The sequence below is a fragment of the Zootoca vivipara genome, chromosome 12 (assembly GCF_965207765.1).
Source record: "Zootoca vivipara chromosome 12, rZooViv2.hap1.1, whole genome shotgun sequence".
NCBI classification, from domain to species: Eukaryota; Metazoa; Chordata; class Lepidosauria; order Squamata; family Lacertidae; genus Zootoca; species Zootoca vivipara.
In genome coordinates, this window is record NC_142595.1 from 2,653,779 (window position 1) to 2,675,632 (window position 21,854).

A 21,854-nucleotide genomic window follows, 5' to 3' on the forward strand; every position below is an offset into this window, starting at 1 on the left:
AGTTACAATAGCTACAAGTTCATATTGCTTCCCCTCCAGACAAACCTGTAAAACAGGTCCAGGAACTCTTGCTGTGTCAGAAGAGGCTTTAATTGATTCATGGCCACTTACATCCACCCTTCGCCCAGCCTTGGTAAGGAAGATGCAGAGAATACCTCCCTCAGCATTGCCATCTTTTAGAGGCTTTCTTCCTGGTGGGATTTCTGGACCTTTATCAACTTCACAGCAGGCAGAAATGGAAGAGGCGAAGCTTTATCCAGATGTAATAAGAGAGTCTATGTGGTGCAATGGTTAGAATAGTGGTTCTCAAACTTTTTTCTCTGGGCCACACTTTTTTACGGGGGGGGGGATTGCTTGCACCACACAGAACTTTTTATTGATAACAAATACATTGGAAAACAAAAGGAAAGAACACCTAGCAGTGCTTGATTTATAACATAGAATAGAACTACTTTATAATATGATCACGGGAGAACCAGAAAGTATAAAACAATGCAGCTCAGCATCATCAATCAATTCTTCAGTTATTTTGCCTGATTTTTTTCTGTTGAGTAGGCAATTCAGCCACTTGGTAAGATATAATCTGCATCTTATCCGAGATTTCTACACATTTTTTAGAATATGATTGTTGTCATTTCTGCTGTACCAAAAGCCTTTCAAAATACTGAACATTCTTGTTTGCAAGATGTCCATGTTTTGACAACAGGTGTCTTTTCATATTGTTTGGGGCCATATTGGAATTAGAAAGGTTCTCACCACAGATCAAGTCCATAGGCTGAAGGACACTTTCCTTTCCAGGCCATGTGAAACTGAGACTCATATAGCTATCCACATTCCACATATAAACAAACTTTCTCTTTTTGGAGGTTTGCTTGGGCCTGCTATTGGTCTTGAATTAAATGAGTCTTCTCCAGCACTCTGAGCAGTGATTCTCGATCGCAGCTACGATTGTCCTAAGTATCCCTTGCTGCCCTAGGTATCATTTTGAGAATATATCTATCCATATTCTGCAAATTAAAAAATTTATTTTGATACTGTACTGTACTGGGTAAAAGTAAAGGAACCCTGGATGGTTAAATCCAGTCAAAGCCGACTATGAGGTTGCGGCACTCATCTCACTTCAGGCCAAGGGAGCAGGCGTTTGTCCACAGAGAGATTTCTGGATCATGTGGCCAGCAGGATTAAACCACTTCTGTTGCAACGGGCCACCATGACAGAAGCCACAGCTCACGGAAACACTGTTTACCTACCTGCCACAGCAGTACCTATTAATCTACTTGCACTGGTGTGCTTTTGAACTGCTAGGTTGGCAGAAGCTGGGAAAGAGCAACGGGAGTTCACCCCGTCGCGGGGGGTTCAAACCCCCAACCTTCCGATCGGCTAGCCAAAGAGGCTCAGTGGTTTAGACCACAGCGCCACCTGCTCCCCTTATACAATATGATACTACACTACGCCAGGGGCATACCCAGGATCAAAATTAGGGGGGGCAAGGGGCGGGGCAAGGGGCGGGAGGGGAGGGGCCACAGTGGGAATGTGGGCGGGGCTACATGGCCTGCGTCCTCCCAGCTCTTCTGAGGAGGCAGCCCCAGGCTCTTGTTCCCGGCGCGAAGCTCCAGAGGCGCGCGGGGAACGCAAGCCTGGGGCTGCCTCCTCCGCGCCTCCCAGGTCTTCCGAGGAGGCGGCTCCAAGCTCCCGTTCCCGGCGCGAAGCTCCAGAGGTGCGCGGGGAATGCGAGCCTGTGGCTGCCTCCTCCACTTACACTCCCCGCTCCCGCTTAGCGCTCCTCCGCTTACGCTCCCCTCGCGCCTCTGGAGCTTTGCGCTGGGAGCCGGAGCCTGGGGCTGCCACGCTGCGCCCCTTAGCCTTTTGCTTCTAGGGGGGCAATTGCCCCCTCCTGCCCCCCTGCCCACGGCACTGCTCGCCCCTCTGGGCAGCTCGCCCCATCCCCCGGGTGCGCTGTTTCTGCCCCGAGCGCAGACGGCTCAGCCTCCTCCTCCTCTGCTTCCCACCCGGCTCCCCACTGTGCCTCCTGGGCTGGCTCCGCAGCCACTGTCCCTGGCTGAGCTGCCCCTGCAGCTGCTCTGCATAGACATCAAGGCACCCAGCCAGAAAAGTGAGTGTGAGTGCCTCGATCCGGGGAGAAAGTGGGGGGAGGGAGGATCTTGGAAGGGTTGAAGGAGCCTGCAGTGTGTGTATGTGTGTGCGTGCGCGTGTGTGCGTTTGCTGCTGCTGACTGACTGTATTTCGAATTGGGGGAGTGTCTGTTTCTCCTGCTGCAGGGGAGAAAACTACAAAGAAGTGACTTCTTGGTGGGGGTGGTCGGGGTGGGGTGGGGAGAATAAGCGAGGATCCCTCCGTCTCTTACGTTTACACCCCACCGCTTTTGCAGCTCGATAGTGGGAGGGGGAGAGGAGAAAGTGCGATGGGTTATGGAAAGGGGAAAGGGGGGAGGGCTGGTCTGTTTCTTTCTGGCTGGGGCCGTGTGGCCCGCTTTTTGCATTGAGATTTCTTCTTTCTTTTTAGCTTGGGGGGGGGCAGCTGGCTTCTAGAGTAGGGCAGCTGCCCTAACTTGCCCCGTGGTGGGTACGCCCTTGCACTACACTACACTACACTACACTGAAATGTTTAATTGTTTCTTTGATTGTCCTTGAATCTTCCTGCCTCACTTGCCACCCTCTCCTACCCTACACTGTGGACCAGGGATTCCCAAACTAAGGCCCGGGGGCCGGATGCGGCCCAGTCGCCTTCTAAATCCGGCCCACGGATGGTCCAGGAATCAGCATGTTTTTACATGAGTAGAATGTGTCCTTTTATTTAAAATGCATCTCTGGGTTATTTGTGGGGCATAGGAATTCGTTCATTATTTTTTTTCAAAATATAGTCCAGCCCCCCACAAGGTCTAAGGGACAGTGGACCGGACCCCTGCTGAAAAAGTTTGCTGACCCCTGGTGTGGAACATCACACCCTCTGAGAACCACTGGATTGGATGGTAGGGCTAGGAGTGGGCAGGCACAGGCTCGAATCCTCATTCAGTCATGAAGACCACTCAGGTCTTGAAGCCAGTTATTCTCTCTCTCTCTCTCTCACTCTCTCTCTCAGCCTTGTTTACTTCACAGGGATGTTAGGTGGGGAAAAGAGACCCCTGTATGCCACCATGAGTTCCTTGAAATAAGAGTGGTGTATAGTAACAGCAGTACGGAGAATTGAGGTATAGATTGCAGTGGAGGGGAGTGTCCTTCTGCTTGACCTGCTGCCCACACTAAGCCTCCCATGAAGCCACGTCTAGCTTTTCAGCATGCCACCCTGGATGGGTGCACACGGGTGTGTGTGCAGAGCATGGCAACAATGGACTATCAAAATTGCTCTTCTCTATGAAATCTTGAAATTTGGTGCCCACATGGAATCCAAGGCAGCCATATTACTAGAAGAGTCTAAAAGCAGGACATTTATTTATATGCATTTATGGTCTGCTCTTCACCACATAGACAGGTTACATACAGTTTAAAACAACAAGCAAATCACATAGTGTGTAGCAACACCAAACTATCCATTAAACTGTGTCAAACAGCAGGCAAAACCAACAGGCAACCCAGCAGAGGGAGCGGTACATTGGACTCACATCCCACCCCAAGCTATGTGCAAAAAAATGTGCCTTGGCTCACTAACAAAATGCATGAAATGATGGGGGTCAGACATGCCTCAAGGGGGAGGGGGTGTCCCACAGCCTGGCCATTTGGTAGCCTCTCTCCTCAAATGGGGGGGGGGTCCCCAAGTGGTTAAAGCAAGAAAAGAAGAAGGTGTGGTACATTTGTATCCCAAGACACCACAATTCCTGGGAACATCTGAAAAGGGAGGTTATAAATCTCTCCCTCAAGCCAAGAAACTTGAGGTGTGCCCTTAAATACTTAAGCCCAGTGCTATTTTTCTAGATGGCAATGGCACCTGCCTGAGAGGTGCCAGAACTGAGTTCCGGTGAGTTATGGCTGGAAATAAACCCTGCTTAAGCAACTCCACTTTCAAAATCAGGTGTCCCCACAGCAAATGCAGAAAAGTGTTTTTTTCAAGGAATTTCAGAAATAGACTGGAAAGAGAAGTTGCTGAACTACAATTTATCACCAAACTTAAAACCACAGAGAAACCTGGTCTGAATAAAGACATTGGATTCTTATCTCATTATACATGATAAAGGTATCTTTAGCCATCTCACCCCTCGCTTTTCCTGTGGGACAAATTGCAGGCGTAAACAGTCGTAAATTCTTCCTATAAGACCAAATGCAGTCATAAACAGTCTGGTTTCCCACCACCCTTCTTTGTGGTGCCCCCCACCCTCTCACTATATGTGGGGATCTGGTGAGTTCTGTTTCAGTGTATCTGAAGAAGTGTGCATGCACACAAAAGCTCATACCAATGACAAACTTAGCTGGTCTCTAAGGTGCTACTGGAAGAAAAAAAATATTATTATTTGTTTCAACAATGGATGAGTATCTTTAATTAACTAGCAGAATGACAAACAAGAGCTTAAAATGACATGGGAATGGAACTGACAGTGTCAGACATCAGGTGCTTTGGAAAACAGCCTGCTTTGGTCCAAAGTGCTTTGGAGGGAGGCTGCGCAACTCAGCTCAGGAGCAAAGTCCAAGGCTGGATCAAGAGACATCAGGAAAACCTCATAATGGGAAATCATGTCGAAACAGCAACATCTGGTGTCACAGTATTAAAATGCTGCTTTTTAAAAGAAATGAATGTCGCTGAGACCCAAGCCTGCTTCGTAAAAACAAAGGGTCCCCCCCCCCTAGTTCCGCTTGTTCCATGATTTCTGGTCACGGGTCCGAAAGGTTCTTTTTATGTACCCATCGCTTTCCCCTGCGGAGACCCGCCGCTTACCAGTGAATTGAGCCAGCGTCACTTGGGCTTTCTGCAGTTTGGTACTTGTTCAGATTCAGTATGAAACAGCAGCTGTTGGGACCAGAAATGACAGGACAAGCGGGAGTGAAGGAGCCCCAAGGATTCCTCCTGTTTTTCACTGCTCTTAGGAAATCAAACTCCTTTTGGCAGAGGTGGATGAAGTTTGCATACTAGTCCCCCCCAGAGATTTGTTTCGTGGGGAATTGGTCTGAAAATGGCAGGCGTAACAAGAGAAGAGCCCCTAACTTGTCAAATTACAAATAAGACTAGGCGCTTTTGTGCTGGGCACCTTTAAAGTAGTCTAACCTGTCCAAAGAGGTGTTTGCTTGTTTGTTTTCCAGTGTTGAGATTATATTTCTTTTTGAACACAGGTAGATCAGAAAGAGGAAGCTTGCCATCTAGTGGCAAAATGAGGAAAAATTGTTTTTATTAAAGATTTTCTTGGGTTACAAAGTAAATACATTGTCTCCATTTTCCGATTATAAAGTCCCTTTGTAAACCAAGCAAATACTAAATAAAAATTAATATAAAGTCCTTTATGCAGATAAATTATATTCAGTGTGAGACTTTAATGTTTTGTCTTCATTTAACTCTTGGAATAAAAATTCATAATCTAAAAAGAATCAGGATAATACCTTATTAAAACCACACTTATTTTAAAAATGAACCAAATTGCCCCTAGGGGTGGAAGTGTCTCTAGGGGTGGTTTTTCCTATCCCAACGTAACCTGGGACTAACAAAATGTCCCTAAACCAAACCAAGAATGTGGTGTCAGAAGTCGGCTTCTCTGGATCAATTTTTTGCTTGGAAAAAAAATGGAGCATTTTTTTTTAAAATTCCAAGATATCAATAGTAGCTGGTACCAAAAAAAATACCATCTCAAAATCAAGAGCTTTATCAGATACAGTATATGATTCTACTGCATTGGCCCAAATATAAGCTGCACCCGAATATAAGCCACAGCTTTAAAATTGGAGGGTGGGGTGGGGGGGACACAAAAAATGGGAAAAAAAAATCATTCACAGAGGCTAACGTTTAAATATTTCAAAATGTCAACCCCACATTCTTATCTCTCAGGGCATCCTCTGTGAAATATTTGTCTCTCTCATATCCCTCTAGAGCAATTCAAGGCCTTCTTGGTGCAACCCAGATCATACCAAGAGAAATTGTTGTTTCGTGTGCTTTGGATATTTCCAGTGAGAAGCCACTCCCCAGAATATTGTAGGTTCCCGGAGCAGTGATTCTTCATGCTTCAAATTTGGAAAGAGACGAGAGACCAGATGGTAAGAAACAGTAGCCTGGCAGAATCACAAAGATTCATGGAAATATCAGATGGCAGAGTCCAAAGGAGGGCAATATGGTGCATCTGGCCAAACCACTAAATAAATTCTATTGTAAAACAGCAGACTAGAGCAGGTCATTTGATAGCCACATTGTGATGTCACAGAAGGTGTCCCATGAAACACACAACTAGCAGCTGGATCTAACCATCAGTACCAAAACAACACAATCATCAGACACCAGGGAGCTTGACATCAATACCAGGAAAGGTCCTAGAACAGGTTATTCAACAGTTGGTCTGTGAGCACTTAGAAAAATAAGTCATGCCCAACACACCTCATTTCATTTTTTGATGGAGTTATAAGCTGAATCAGGTGAATGTTGTGGACAAAGCGTATATTGATTTCAGTAAGGCTTTTGACAAAGTCTCCTATTATATTCTTGCAAGGAAGCTGGTAAAATGAACAGTTAGGTGGATTTGACCCAGCCCAAAGAGTATCATTCTTGGTTCCTTGTCATCCTGGAAAAAAGTGACAAGTGGGATGCCACAGGGTTCTGTCCTGGGCCCATTGTTGCTCAACATCTTTATAAATGACTTGGATGAAGGAATTGAGGGGATGCTCATCCAATTTGCAGGTGACACCAAACTGGGAGGGGGAGCTAATGCCACAGAAGACAGAAGACAAAATGAATTTCAATAGGGGAAAATGTAAGGTTCTACACTTAGGCAGGAAGAACCAGATGCACAAATATAGGATGGAGGATACATGGCTTACTAGCAGTACATGTGAAAGGGATCTGGGGGTCTTGGTGGACCACAAGCTTAATATGAGCCGAGTGTGATACAGCAGCAAAAAAAGCTAATCCTAATCTAGGCTGCATCAACAAAGTCTAGTGTCCAGATCAAGGGAAGTAACGGTACCGCTCTATTCTGCCTTGGACAGCCCATACCTGGAATACTGTGTCCGATTCTGGGCACAACAATTTAAGAAGGATGTTGACAAGCTGGAGCGTGTGCAGAGAGCAACTAAAATGATCAAGGGTGTGGAAACCAAGCCTTAGAAGGAATAATTGTGGGAGCTGGGTATGTTTAGCCTGAAAAGAGGAGACTGATATGATAAAACTACTTCCATGCCTGTGTCGGAGGTGGAGTTGTGGGCATCACGACCCGACCACGCGCGCAGGGGCTGAGAGGCATAGATCCGCTGTGCTTCTGCCTGGGGTTTCTCCCACTAAGCATGCTGTCTTACAATATCTAATGCATTTAAGAGAGTTTGGTTGCGCTGCAAAGGCACTCAATATCCATACTGCAGCAGTATCCTTCTTCTGCAAGGCAGCTTATTCCATTGACACCTGAGTAGATTTCCTAGTGCTCTCGAGGGTTGGTGCAGGCTACAGCCGCCAATCAGCGATGACGGGGTGTTGGCTATATCAAATTCATAAACAGTTGAGGTGCAATTGTTGGTCCAAATTCGAGACATGACTCTTCTCTGCCGCCTATTCTAATAGCCTATGTTGGGGTGGAGAGGTGGTTTGTGGGCCATCCTGACACAACCATGGGAGCATGCTGCAGGATGTAACATTGTCCAGTTCCCAAGTGCATATTCGCCACTCCAAGGCAGACCGAAGCAGGTCGCCTGCAGGTCGTAGGGGTCCTTGCCCAGTAAAGGACACAAGGTGATTCATCCACCGGGGGCCAGCTGGCCCGGCCCACCTCTAATTTTCTCATAGTAGTCTGATCACCAGGATGGTTCACGCGTGTAAGACGCAGGGCTATTGCCATATGCGATTGTTGGCCAAAAGGATTAAAGACCTTGGGGAGGTGGAAGTCTAATGCCTACAAGGGGTACGTGCAGGCCTCATGGTAGTCTGTGTCCCTTCTGACCCTTTGCTGTCCTCCTTTATTCCAGATTACCATCAACTGCAGGTCTGGTCAGTTGACCACAGCCTGGTTCACGGGGCCCATACACATGCGATTGAATCTGGCCTTGGGTGTGGCCTTGGTCTCCCAGGAAATGTCAGAGTGGCCTGGATTGTAAGGAATGCATTGGGATGACCTCTTGTCAGCCATAAAAGCTGGGGCTGCTTCACAGGGGTCCCTCCGATGCTCTGGTCATACAGCTCGGGGGAAAGAGACTTGGCCTACAGTAAAGCCATGGATTTGAGGTGGAAGATTGATGGGGACTTTGGCGAACTGTTGGCAGCTTACCCAGGCCTGATGCTTTGGTGGTCATTTCTGCTTCAGAGGCGCTCGTGGCGTGATGGGCGTTGCCCGGCGCCTTAAATAAAGCACGGAGGCTCTTGGACTCTGCTGTGGCACGTAGGGTGGTAATGCTGAATGGTCAGGTTACCCAGCACCCTGGTGAAGCACCCCCTTTGCCGTGACGATGGCGTACATCTTCCAGTAGCGGGAAACGATATTGGTTGGCTGACATAGTTAAGGGTATAAGGTGTTGGTTGCAGGTGTGAGGGTATTGGCGGCGAGCCCTTTGGGCTCAATTGGCGGTTAGGCACTGGAAATTGCGTTAGAGCGGAGGAGGGTAGGTAGCGCCATCGCCTACCCTGCAAATGAAGGAGTATTCCATTAAAGGATTCTGGGGGCACAGTCTGGTCCGAAGCCTAGGGAGGTTAGGGCCATAAGGCACGCCCCTAACGGTGATCACAGGAGGAGTTCCGGTTGATGTACATCAATGGGCTCCTTACTGGTGGGTTAACTCTTCCCAGATGTCCAACACACGGGCTGGCGTCCAATATAGACAGTTAGGGTCCCATGCCTAAGCCAATACTGCTCAACATCCATAACCAATAAAGTTGTGGCCTTTTCGCCCATTTAAATCTATCTGATGTGTTGTGTGTCTTTATTCTCACGGGGAGGGAGGGACATTGCCACACAACTATCTTCAAATATCTAATCAGCTGTCACAGGGAAGATGGAACATGCTTGTGTTCACCTTCTCTGGAGGGGAGACTTAAACCAATGGAATAGATGAAAACCTGTTCCTTGATCTCAAGAACCTTCCTGCAAACATTTCATTTCCTGCCCTCCTGACAACACTTCAGAAAGCAGGAGGGTCCAGTCCTGCAGGGTACTGCTTCATCAGTGAGGAAGAGTCCTGTGGCCAGCAAGCCTGCACTTTTGGCGGATCAGGAACTGCCATGCCAAATGGCCTTGGTACATCCAAAGATGTCCAAATTGGCAGAGTCTGGAGCAGTTTAGTCCACCATCTCATTCCAAAACATCGTCACAGAGGAAAACCAACTGCTTTGTGTTCACAGCTTGGGTGACAATATCTCAAAGCCCCCCCCCCCCAATAGAGAATAGACAGACAGATCACTCTGCAAAATGTATAAGAGATGTCAGTTTAATTAAATGAACACATACAAAAATGAATTATATATTTTAGCTGAAACAAATATTTTCTAATATTTGAAATTTGGCAAATATTTCCAACCTGCTTTTCAGAAAGATGAATGCAAATTCTAACACAGAATAGTTTGTTCTGAGTGACATTTCCTCTCCAAATTAAGTTCGTTGGATTTGTTCATAGTCTCTTGAATGTTTTGGCTGGTATTACAAAAAAATACCAGTCCCACTTCATGTCTATTTAATGTGTTCCATAAAATGCTTTCAGATACTAATATATCATATGCTAACTATCAAATATTATTAAATATAAAATATTGGAATCAAGTATCCCATGATATCAAATACAGATCTCAAATATCAGACAAATAATTTAGCTTCAAAAATATTTGGATAATATCTGCAAAGCAGAATTTGCATTTATTGTCAGGACTGATGTACAGCAAAATTATTTTGTTTAAGCAGACAGTGCACAAATATAGTTATTCACTTGAATAAAAAGTGCGGCTCAATTTACCACTTGGCATTTTCCCAGCATTCCATCTAGGCTGTAGCTATGTAAATCTCTCCATTCCATTTCACTATTCCACTGGGTCAGATTCTGGGCTGGCCCAATACATTTCGACACCTGAGGTGAACCACAAAATGGCATTTCCATCCCCACCAGTGTTAAGAAGGGCTCAGTGAAGATCTACATCAGAAATCACGGCTCCATCAGGATCTTGACGCCTGTGGTGATTGGCTCACCTTGCCAATCATTTGGCCTTGGTCAAATGTGCCACTCAGCTGAAGTGTCACAACCAATCTTTATGCACAACAAGGGGGAATCTGGTGCTTGTCCACAGATTAGGTAATCAACTTGCTACACTGCTATGAGGCAACAGATCAGCACACAAGGACTCTTCATACACAGGCTGCAGTCCTGTGCAAACTAAGCAGGGAGCAAGCCTTGCTGAACGTAGTGGAACTAGCAAGCACTGGATTGCAGAGATTGCATGCTTGGGCTGCAAAGACACAATCTTGTACTGCATTATGTTTGTGGTGGTGAAGCCTTGCCATGAGCAAGAAGAGCAAAACAGGCCAGTGCTGCATGAAAGACAGAGAGGGGAAAGAAAGAAAGAAAGAAAGAAAGAAAGAAAGAAAGAAAGAAAGAAAGAAAGAAAGAAAGAAAGAAAGGGCACAGTACCAAAGTAGTAATGGTATCAAAAAAGGAGATAAGGTTGGTTTGGAATGATCTGTTCTGGATAAATTCATGGCAGCTCCTCATAATCAACACATGCTTTTTAGATGCTCAAAAGCAGGCCAATTTCCCCTCCATTCCGGCTTATATTTGGTGCTAAAGCCCACCTGCTGGGTGAGCGACCAAAAGCTGGGTAAAAAACAGAAAGTGGGATTACATCCAGGGCCGTCTTAAGCACCTCTGGTGCCCTGGCGCCGTGGTGCGATGGATCCTTCTGGTCCCCCGCCCCCCCGTTTCCCAGCGCGGCGGGTGGGTGGGCTCCCCCCTGGCGGGCCGGCGCTGTGGCACCCTGTGCTACCCAGCCTGGCCGGCCCTGATTACATCAGCCCCGAAGCTGATTGTATGTAAAATTGCGGATTAAAATTGGTGAAATGCAAGGGATGGGGGATGCTGGGAGATTGGCAGTGTGAGAGGGGGAATGTATATTATATATTTATACAAAAAATTCAAGGGGGGTTCATTTTCACTCTCTGTTTATTACTGGGGCAGGCCATGTTAAGGAGGAATATGTGTGTGTTGTCTGGGAAGAAGCAAGATCTGTTTTTCAGATCCTTCAGGGCCTTCTCGGTAGTGGCACCCGCCCTGTGGAACGCCCTCCCAGCAGATGTCAAGGCAATAAGCAATTATTTTACTTTTAGAAGACAACTGAAGGCGGCCCTGGTTAGGGAAGTTTTTAATGTTTGATGCTGTACTGTTTTTAATATTCGGTTGGAAGCTGCCCAGAGTGGCTGGGGAAACCCAGCGAGATGGGCGGGGTATAAATAATAAATTATTATTATTATTATTATCAGGCAAAAGTGCTACTCAAGAGGCATCAGAGGGAAATGTTTCAAAACTGATTAATGACCATTATAGATAGATAAAAGAGGATAGGTTATAACAGGCCTCCCCAAATTTCGGCCCTCCAGATGTTTTGGCCTACAACTTCCATGATCCCTAGCTAAGAGGACCAGTGGTCAGGGATGATGGGAATTGTAGTCCAAAACATCTGGAGGGCCGAAGTTTGGGGATGCCTGGGTTATAACAATGTATAAAAGCCATAGCAGAAATTGGTAATTGGACAGGTGATGTGTAGGGAGAAGGGATGAGTGTATTTTGAAGAGATAGTTGTAGAAGTTATTTTATTGGGAGCAGCAAAGAAGGGAGGAAAATAGAGGGGACATTTGGGGGAGGGTGGGAAATCAACTTTTAAATTTGTATTAATTTGGTGGCAATTTGTTAAAGATTATGGAAAATCAATATAAATAATTGGCGAAAAAACAGGTCTGGAAGAGTCCTTTTTTGCAGGTGCCACTTGCATTTGTTTTATTTACAAGCAGTGCATCCTGGAAGCTAACAGCAGGCACTGCAACAAGGCAGCAAATTTGCTATCCACGTTAAAGCCTTGACTCCCAAGCATCTAAAACTATTTCTCCCCCACACACACTGTGCACACACCCCATACTTAATTTAAATCAGCTGACTATTTGAGGTTATTAACTATCAATCTAACTCGTGAAGTGGCATTCTGAGGACATTAAATTTCCTAGTCAGCATCACTGCCCTGCAACAAGTCTCTTGTGAACCTGAATGGAAAGCAGAAATCAAAAATTATCAAGCACATAGAGTTGCAAAAAGTGATCCACATGATTAGCTGTGACATGTCATTTCTGAATGTTTAAAGGCGATTGACATTTTACTCATAATATTGGAGAAGATCATTTTGCTGTTGAGAACACATATGAATAATCTGCCAGACTGTCCCATACGCAGGTTTAGCTGAGGAATCATCCACCTGTTTGCTCTTCAGCAGATGGTCAACGTGCGATAACGTTCTTCACTGCTGCAAGCACTGGCGATCCCACGGACAATGTATCTGGATGGTGGACCTGCATCTCAGGATGATTCATCAGGTATATTCCAAACTTAGTCTGAGGGGGGGGGAACATTTGTAAGTAAGATCAAATACCCAACAGGTGGAACAGTAACAACTGCCATGCCTCTGGATGGTTAAACTAAATTCCTATAAGTACCAGTATATTGACTACAAGCAGTGCAATGAACAGAAACAATGGTCAAGTTATTGAAGATGATGTTCAGAACCATTTCCATCTTCCTTGCTTAAATTCGGCCTTAATTTATGCAAAGATTCCAAGGAAGTATTTGCTGTGGGAGTTATCCAGACTTTGGCTTGCTGGCTTGCATCATGCTGTACTGTGGGACAATTTCTGGCCTGTTTTGTGGTGAGCTCATCCTTTAGTGGGCTGGGGTGGCATTTGGCCTTTCTATAGTTATCACTGGGTGAACACTATTAATAATCCCCCCCCCAAAAGCAGGAGTAAGATAGCAAGGGGGGAGGAAAGGAGGCATGCTGCTCTGTTAAAAATTAAGCTTAACATTTATTATATTTACAGATCTTTCAGGGCTTGAGGGGGCAAAAAAAAGGCAAATGAAAGCTTGCCTCTCTCTCTCTCTCTCTCTCTCTCTCTCTCTCTCTCTCTCTCTCTCTCTGTGTGTGTGTGTGTGTGTGTGTGTGTAACTTTTCCTTCTCCCCTTTTTTAAAACCAAAAGGTTTTGTGGGAGTGGCAGCAAAGCTCCATTGAGCAGCTCGTTCACATTTGTATATTCCCTCATATGAATCTGCCTGGGTCCTGAGATCTTCAAGGAAGGCGCTCCTCTTGGTCCCACCACCCTCACAGGCATGCTTGGTGGAGATGTGGGAGAGGGTCTTCTCGGTGGTGGCTGCTCCCAGACAAATTTGGAACTCCCTCCCTGGAGTACATACATACATACATACATACATACATACATACATACATACATAGTTAGTATTAATTCTATTAATGTTTAATTGTATTTAAATTATTCTTTATTCTCTCTGTTTTCAGCTGTTCTTATTTTATCTGTAAGCCTTCCGTGTCAGGGAAAAGGGCGCATTATTATTATTTTTTTAAAAAGTAGTTGTATACTGACTTTTTTGTCTTTAGTGGCAGCCAGAGTCTGAAGAAATTCCTTGTTCCGTTCTCCAGTTTTTTGATCAATGCAGATAACCAAACACCTGTGGCATGGCCCGATAACCTGAAATATGCACAAAGAAGATCTTGAAGCCCCCACTTAGCCAAGAATCACAACACACCTGCTTCTAGAGGAGTCAAATGTCAGTAGCAACCATTCTGACCATATAGCCAGCACCAAACATTTTTGGCCTGCAAAGTTGAGCAGGGGTGGGGTGGGGGTGTAAACCAGGACATTCTATACAAGATCTCAAAGCAGCTGTTTTATTACAGAAAATTTTCAGAAACAGACTGGAAAGAAAAGTTGCTGAATTGCAACTCATTAGCAAGCTTAAAACCATGGAGCCACCTGGAATGAACAAAGACATACGCTTCTTATCTCATTATACATGATCAAGCTTTCCTTAGCACCTCAGCCCTTGCTTCCCCCCCCCCCCGCAAGACCAATTGCAGTCATTAACAGTCGTTAACAGTCATCAACAGGTTTACCACTCCTATCAGCCCATCACCCATTCCCATCACCCCACCCTCTGAATATACATAAGGGTCTGGTTTCTTCTGTTTCAGTGCATCTGATGAAGTGTGCATGCACACGAAAGCTCATACCATTATTTTCATTGCCATGCTCCTACACTTTGTTGAAGGGAAACTCCCCACCGGAGTACAAATCATATATCGAACAGATAGAAAGCTTATCAATCTGAGCAGGCTGAAAGCAAACAGTAAGGTTACCGTAACGTCCGTCATAGAGCTTCAGTATGCTGGTGACAACGTAGTGTGCGCACGCTCAGAGGATGACCGCCAAACCATCCTAAATATCTTTGCAGAAGCTTACGAAAAGCTTGGCCTATCACTCAACATCCAAAACACCAAAGTGCTGCACCAACAAGTACAAAATAACCCAACTCAGTGGTGTAATGTTGGAAAATGTTTATCACTTCTCCTACCAAGGCAGTTACAGGTAGGTAGCAGTGTTGGTCTGAGTCGAAACAAAATAAAAAAATTCCTTCAGTAGCACCTTAAAGACCAACTAAGTTTTTATTTTGGTACTAGTGTCATTCAACCCGTTAAGTAAACGGGCGCTAGAAAAGTGTGGGCACTCTGCACATGCTCAGAGGGGTTGCTACCCAGAAATGAGTTCTGGAGCGAGCACCGCTCCCGCCGCTGGGAAAAGGGGGTAGGGAGGCGAGACAAAGGGAAGGGGGCTGAGGGGAAGCCATGAGCCCCGCTCGTCGTCGAGGCATTTCCCCAGCCGGCCTCCGAAGGGGGCGGAATAAGGCCTGAGGAAGGTTTCCGAGCTGTCCGGGGGCCGAGGGAGGCAAGCAGCCTGTTTCCCCCTCCCGCCCTCAGACCACCGCGCTCGATTTTATTTTATTTATTTTTAGTGTGAAAAGCAACGTGGGCCAGAGAAGCTCCAGTCGAGCCCAGCCTCTCCCGTCCCCTGCCCTCCCCGTCAGGCACCGGAAGAGATCTCCGGGACCTGAGAGCAGCGCGGAGCGGCATGGGCACCCTTGGCAAGCTCAGGGCAGCGCTCCCGGCTGGCCTGCGGGCAGTTCAGCTGCCAGAGAGGCTCTTCGGAGGCGCCTCCGCCGTGCAGCTCCGCCCTCAGCCTCCCGCTCAGGAAGCGGAGGCGGCCGCCACGCTCTACGTCCACGTGAGTCCGGCGGGAAGAGGAACGCGACCCACCGCGCGCGAGAGGCAAAAAAAAATTTGGCGGTTGGCGGCCACAGGGAAATGGTTAGGGAAACGGTCCAGTCTCTGCATCCAGTCCCTGTGTCCGTGGGACACATGCGCAGTAGCGCGGACACAGGGACACAGGGAATCTGGACGCAGAGACACTTGCATATTATTATATAGGATGAGCTTTCGTGTGCATGCACACTTCTTCAGATACACTGAAACCTAGGCAGTTACCTTTCCACAAGGGCCAACATTGATGCCGAAATTCAGCATCGCCCGAGCTCTGCGAGTGCAGCTTTCTCCCGATTGAAGTGCAGAGTGTTTGAGGGCCGGGACATTCTCCCCCACCCCCAAATAATATTTATTGATTTTCAAACATTACAAATTACAAAAATTCACAAAAAAACAAGAATAAAAACATAAAAAAGAAAAACATATCAATTCTAACATTTTAATTAACATTGTAGACTTCCTCGATTCCCCTCGCACTGGCTCCATTTTTAACTCCAAATTAAGCAATTTTCATTTATTATCTTAAATCATTCTAACACATTTTTTCATTATCTCACAACTATTTCTATTCTTAAAAGCATCGACTGTCTTCCACCCATAATTCACCTTAGTCCAAATCTAAATTTATTTTCCCAGCCATCTATTTCTCTCCTTAGCCTCAAATTTATACCCAAAAATTTTCCATACATTCAAATATTATTTCTTTTATCATAATAACATTTAAACACTTAAATCTAATTCAGCCCCCCCCCTCCCCTGGACTCAGGGTCTCCCAGATGAATCAGCCAGTTCCATAGGTCATTCCAGTTTTGGGCCATCTTGATCAGTCAGAAAATAACATTCATTATATCCAGAAAATAACCACCAATAAGGAAGCAGAATCCACTGTGAAGAAGCCCTTCCAAAAGTGGCTATGAGGGAATAGTTGAGCGGGTGAGGGAAGTTGATAGAGTGAAAGGAAACATTGGCAGACTCAATAAAAAGAGAGCAGGATAAAAAAAGGGGGGAGGGGGAGAGAAACCTGGAGCAAACCCAGGGAGTTACTTGAGCAGCAAGGTTACATTTGTGCTTCCTGAGGAGAGTGGGGAGTGGTGCCATAAGTCTCTTAAAAGGTAAAGGTAAAGGAACCCTTGACTGTTAAGTCCAGTCGAGGACGACTCTGGGGTTGTGGTGCTCATCTCGCTCTAGGCCGAGGATGCTGGCATACAGCTTCCGGGTCATGTGGCCAGCATGACTAAGCCGCTTCTGGCGAACCAGGAAACGCTGTTTACCTTCCTGCTGGAGCGGTACCTATTTATCTACTTGCACTTTGACGTGCTTTCTTAGGCCCATCAATTGCAATCCTCCTTCCACCACAGCATAGCCACAAGGAACACCAGTGTACAGATCATGGTGCTGCTGGCTGGGCTCTTGGTCAGTCTTGTAGGGTTCCAGCCTCATATAATTTTAGCATGTTTAAATCTAATCAGTGCATGAAGGGGTTAAAATAATAGAGTAAACTGTCCTGTCAGGCTGAGCCTATGCCATCACCCTCCACCTTAGCAGCAATAGGTCACCTTTGCTGTACAGTGTATCTCTCTCTGAGGACTTCGGCATGTAGGGAGGTTTGAGGTGGTCATTCCAGCCAGCCACATGACTTTGACCAGCCTCATCTATTTCAGACCAGAGTCTGAAACTAGCATTTTTTTCAACAGTTTATCAATAGTTTAACTTTTACCTTTTGTAACTATGCAACGTCTTGACTGCCTGTGCATCTTTTCTGGCTGCTGTATGGAAAAGCACATGGATCTGACATTTGAAGAGTTTTTTTTAAAGTTAATTATTTTATGACTTACTCAAATGTGTGGTCAATGTCTATGCTGGGGAAGTGGAACAGTTTGGAAAGAGCTTTTGAAATGGGACATTTGAGGGACTCACTGGAAGAACAGTTTTTAAAGGCTTTACACCAGGTTTTCTTTGCTGAATGTTTTGCGATGCTAGTTCTCTGCTGGGGTTCTCTTACCATAGAGTACCTGCCCCAAACTTGGGTCTTGGCTCCCAGTATTCAACAAATCTGACAGTACCAGCTGCCTTCTTGCCCTGGCATCACAGTGCCATGCCAGGTCACTTCTGTGGTAGCAGAGAGTCATTGTACACACAAAGCAATACACTGTTGCTCAGACTACTGTAGCTGAAAGCTGTTCTGTATCCCAAACAGCTGTTCCAGATCCTTGCCTGAATCATTGTCTTGCAAGAAGCTGCTGCCTGCTATTTCTCAGCATGCCGCCTGACACTAACAAACCACTGCAGCCATTTGTACCTTGAAACGCAGGGGACCTACTGCAATCTCCTCCCACAGGTCTTCTTCGAACGGCTCATCTGTGCTGACTACAATGTTGGCACGGAAGCGGTGGACAAGTTCCTGCGGGGGAAGTGATTCGCCTAGTCTGTTCCACAGAGGCAGGGGAGAAACAATATGGTCTAATATTAACCCAAATGAGTTCAGTAACACTTGTGCTTTCAAGTTTCCCAGCTCAGTGAAGACAGATTTCACAAACCCTTAATGACTAACATGAACAAAGTTTGACCAAGTGCAATCAGTGGCGTAGCTAGGGTTTTTGCTGCCCGGGGCGGTCACTGAGTTTGCCGCCCCTCTTGCTGTTCCTCATCTGGGAGCCCCGTCAGCTTGCCACAGTCCTCCCCTCCGCTCTGAATTTCCTTTCCTTCTCTCTCCCCCCCCCCACTTCCCAAGAGGCAAGAAGGAATTTGGTTCCTGTCACTTCAGACTCCACCTCTTCTTCGCTTTTCTTAATGCCTCATCATGTTCTTTGTTTCTCTTGTTTCAACCACAGGCAGAGCTCAAGCACCTATTCCTGCCTGGCAAAAGCACCCAAGAACGGTACAAAGCAGGAGCAATAAGGAAGAATGTGATCTCTCATACCTGCATGCTGCTTCTGTGAACAGCCATAATACTGCTCAAGTAAGGTGGATTTTTCATAGGCGCTCCACACACCCCCTCCCCATGCCTGGAACAAGTTCTCATGGCCCACTGCTGGCGTGTGACAGGCCAATGGGGCTCATCACAGGCAGGCGTGGGAAGGCCTGGTGACGCCTGCCACAGCAAAGCCTGGCCCCTCAAGGTTGGGGGGCTCCATAGAGAATTGGTGCCTACTCCACTCTGAGTAGGACTAGCATGGGAGGCAACCATATATATGTGTTTGTGTGTGGTGTAAATTTACATAGCAGGAGGAGGGCAAATGAGGGCTGAGAGCAAAAAAAAAAAGGATGAGAGCAAAAAAAGGGGGGTGGGGCAGCTGGTCCTCATCAGGGTCCCTTCCCACTCTACAATACTATATTTCTATGAGAAAGGAGCCAAAAGGGGGAAATTGCTCCCCAAAGGTGTCTTTCCAGGGTGAGAAAGGGTTTAAAGTGAGGCAGGAAAGAGTCGTGCGCCTGGTTCCTGGTTGTGGGCTTTCAATTGGCATCTGGTTGGCTACTATGAGCACAGGACACCGGACTAGATAAGCTACTGGCCTGATCCAGCAGATGCTCATCTCACATTTTTATTTTTTCTTAAGAATAATAGTTGCCATAATTGTGCATGTACAGTAGTCAGTGTACAAGTTAAAAATTAAGCAGGCTGGGCCGGAAGAAGCCTTGCTCATGGAAAAGGCAAAAAGGGGCAACACAAGGAAATGTGGCTTTTCAGGTGAGGAAGCTCTTACCTTTCAACAACTTTATCTCTCAGCTGTAAAATACTTGTTCTGTTGATCAGGAGGTATTGTGCTTCATTTACTAGCGAGAGTGAGGCCCTTACAGCAGAGGTCTCTCCTGAAATACATTCAGTAGAAGGTGATAGTTATTAGAAATACTGAGCACAGTGTAAGGAATCCAGTCTCTATGAAATGCCTCTTATAGCTAAAACAGACACTGTGAAGATGAGGGGGAAAGGTGCTCTTGCTACTTGCACAAGTGTTTCATGCAGTGCACATTTTTCTAGAAAAAGAGGTGCTGGAGCTTACCGCAAACATATCCCTTGTTCTTTTAGAATGGCAATGGCTATTGGAAAATAATATATATGATAAGAATAATAGTGGAGAAAACTGGGTATTGAAACTTGCTTAACCTAAATCATATATCCCAGTTTCCAGCGGCCCTTTAAAGTACGCTTCACGCAGAGTATACGCAGTCAGAAGTTGACCTGGCTAAGAAAACACCACCAAGAGCGTAGGGTATTATCTCCCTTATATGAAACCCCTTACTAGCTGCACACTTGTAAAAGTATGCAGATGAAAATACAAACGGTTGGGTTTCTTTAACTGAAAAACAAACTGAATCTAAAGAGACTTTAAACTAAAGATAAATGCTTTCTCCCACATTCCAAACCCCCCACAAACTCCCACAAAACTCCCATTAAACTACCCAAGAATTAACAGAAACTAGCTTTATAGCAACTCTCATACTAAGATTCAACTGGGAATCTCTTAAACTGAGAACAACTGAGAGAGTGATCTACTTGGAGATGAATCAAACTGAAAGATCTAACTAAGAGATACAGAAGGCTTTCTGGCAGAGCCTTATATACAAGAAGCAAAGCCCACGCCTGTGAGCAATTAACAGAAACACCGGCACCTGTTTCTCTTAAACAGACAGTATTTACATTAGACCTCTAAAGTAACTTGACTATTCAAAAAATCCAACAATGGCGCCCATCTGAGAGGTGCCAGAACTGAGCTCCAGTGACACCCTGGTTCCATGCATGCCATTTCATGCACCAGCATGTCAGCGAATTGGAAGCCAGGCAAGCACACTGCTTATGCACTAATGCTGTACATGAACAAGCCAGCATGCAAGCTGACTGCCTCTATATATGACAGGGCATGTGTTGAATATTTGCACGGCTTGGAGCCAGACTACATGTGATACTCACAAGAACAAACAGCTTAGCTATGTCCCTTGAGAATTCTTATGGCTCACATGCCTATAGGCAGAGAAAGTTGAAGAGGACTAAATTTGCAGTAAATCTCCTATCTCTGCCTTTCTTTCTTTCTTTCTTTCTTTCTTTCTTTCTTTCTTTCTTTCTTTCTTTCTTTCTTTCTTTCTTTCTTTCTCTCTCTCTCTCTCTCTCTCTCTCTCTCTCTCTCTCTCTCACACACACACACACACAGAGAGAGAGAGAGAGAGAGAGGGAGAGGGAGGGACGGAGAGGGGAGCCCACTTTCCTGCTCCCCCAAACTTCTATTGCGAATCAGCTGCTAAACAGAGAAAAGCAAGGATTAAAGGCTCCTCCATCTCTCTGTGTGTCCATCTGATCTCTCCAGCTTTCTCCGACTGTAGATGGTGTGATTTGAAAACTCTTATCAGGCAGAGCCAAAATGTTCTCACATGGTGAGTGAGATGTGTAGTCCCACTCGATTCATACCAGGTAAAAAAAGGTAAAGGGCCCCTGACCATCAGGTCCAGTCGTGTCCGACTCTGGGGTTGCGGTGCTCATCTCGCTCTATAGGCCTGCTTCTGGCGAACCAGAGCAGCGCACGGAAACGCCATTTACCTTCCCGCCGGAGCGGTCCCTATTTATCTACTTCACTTTGATGTGCTTTTGAACTGCTAGGTTGGCAGGAGCTGGGACCGAGCAACGGGAGCTCACCCCGTTGCAGGGATTCTAACCGTTGACCTTCTGATCAGCAAGCCCTAGGCTCTGTGGTTTAACCCACAGCGCCACCTGGGTCCCTTATACCAGGTAAAGATATTAACTAATCCTTAGAAGCTTCAAGAAGATTCTATCTCTTGAAAGGCATGGAAGCATTGCTTGGGGCAATCATCATGAATGAGCACCACTCCTAATATGATTTATCCCTGCCATCCATGAACCCAAACTTCTCCTTACTCTGCATGCATCTCCAAGTCCTCACTCTCCAAATTCATTTTCTGATCTCTTCTCATTACCCATCCAACATCCCATTTACTATTCAATTTATGCACCCTTAACAATCCTGCCCTCCCACTGGCCTGGCCACAACCACTACTTGGTCCATTTGAACTGACTTGGCTCACTTCCATCAGCATCTGACCTCTCATCTGACTCATCACATGTCTCAATTCTAAATCCAGAAACCGAGGGGAAGGTTTCTTGTACCCTGTGTCCATTATAGCTCAAAAGAGGGCATTGTTCTTTGCTTATGCATTAAGAGCAGAGGGGAAAGTGGTAATGCAAAGGAGAAGAGCTACATACAATGAATGTGTTTGGGAAATGCTGGTAATAATATTGTTTTTTCCTGCTTATTCTTGGAAAGCACCCTATGTAAGGATCCCAGCAGCCTTCTATCAAAGCACTAATCCAACCCAAAGGATCACTAATCTTGCCAAAGGATGTGGGTAGCTACACCTGCAACAATTGCAA

General features: G+C 46.0%; 1 protein-coding gene across 1 annotated transcript in view; it reads right to left on the reverse strand.

Annotated features, from left to right (window-relative positions):
* Positions 1-9,530: 9,530 nt before the first annotated feature.
* The window catches only part of MOCOS (molybdenum cofactor sulfurase), a 93,571-nt gene continuing 81,247 nt past the window's right edge, over positions 9,531-21,854 (reverse strand). Inside the window, exons 12-15 of the mRNA XM_035135079.3 lie at positions 19,180-19,285; positions 17,775-17,901; positions 13,743-13,847; positions 9,531-12,700 (exon numbers count right to left, since the gene is read on the reverse strand). Of these exons, the coding sequence (XP_034990970.2) occupies positions 12,587-12,700; positions 13,743-13,847; positions 17,775-17,901; positions 19,180-19,285 (452 nt within the window). The 3' untranslated portion in view covers positions 9,531-12,586. The remainder of the gene's footprint in view (positions 12,701-13,742; positions 13,848-17,774; positions 17,902-19,179; positions 19,286-21,854) is intronic.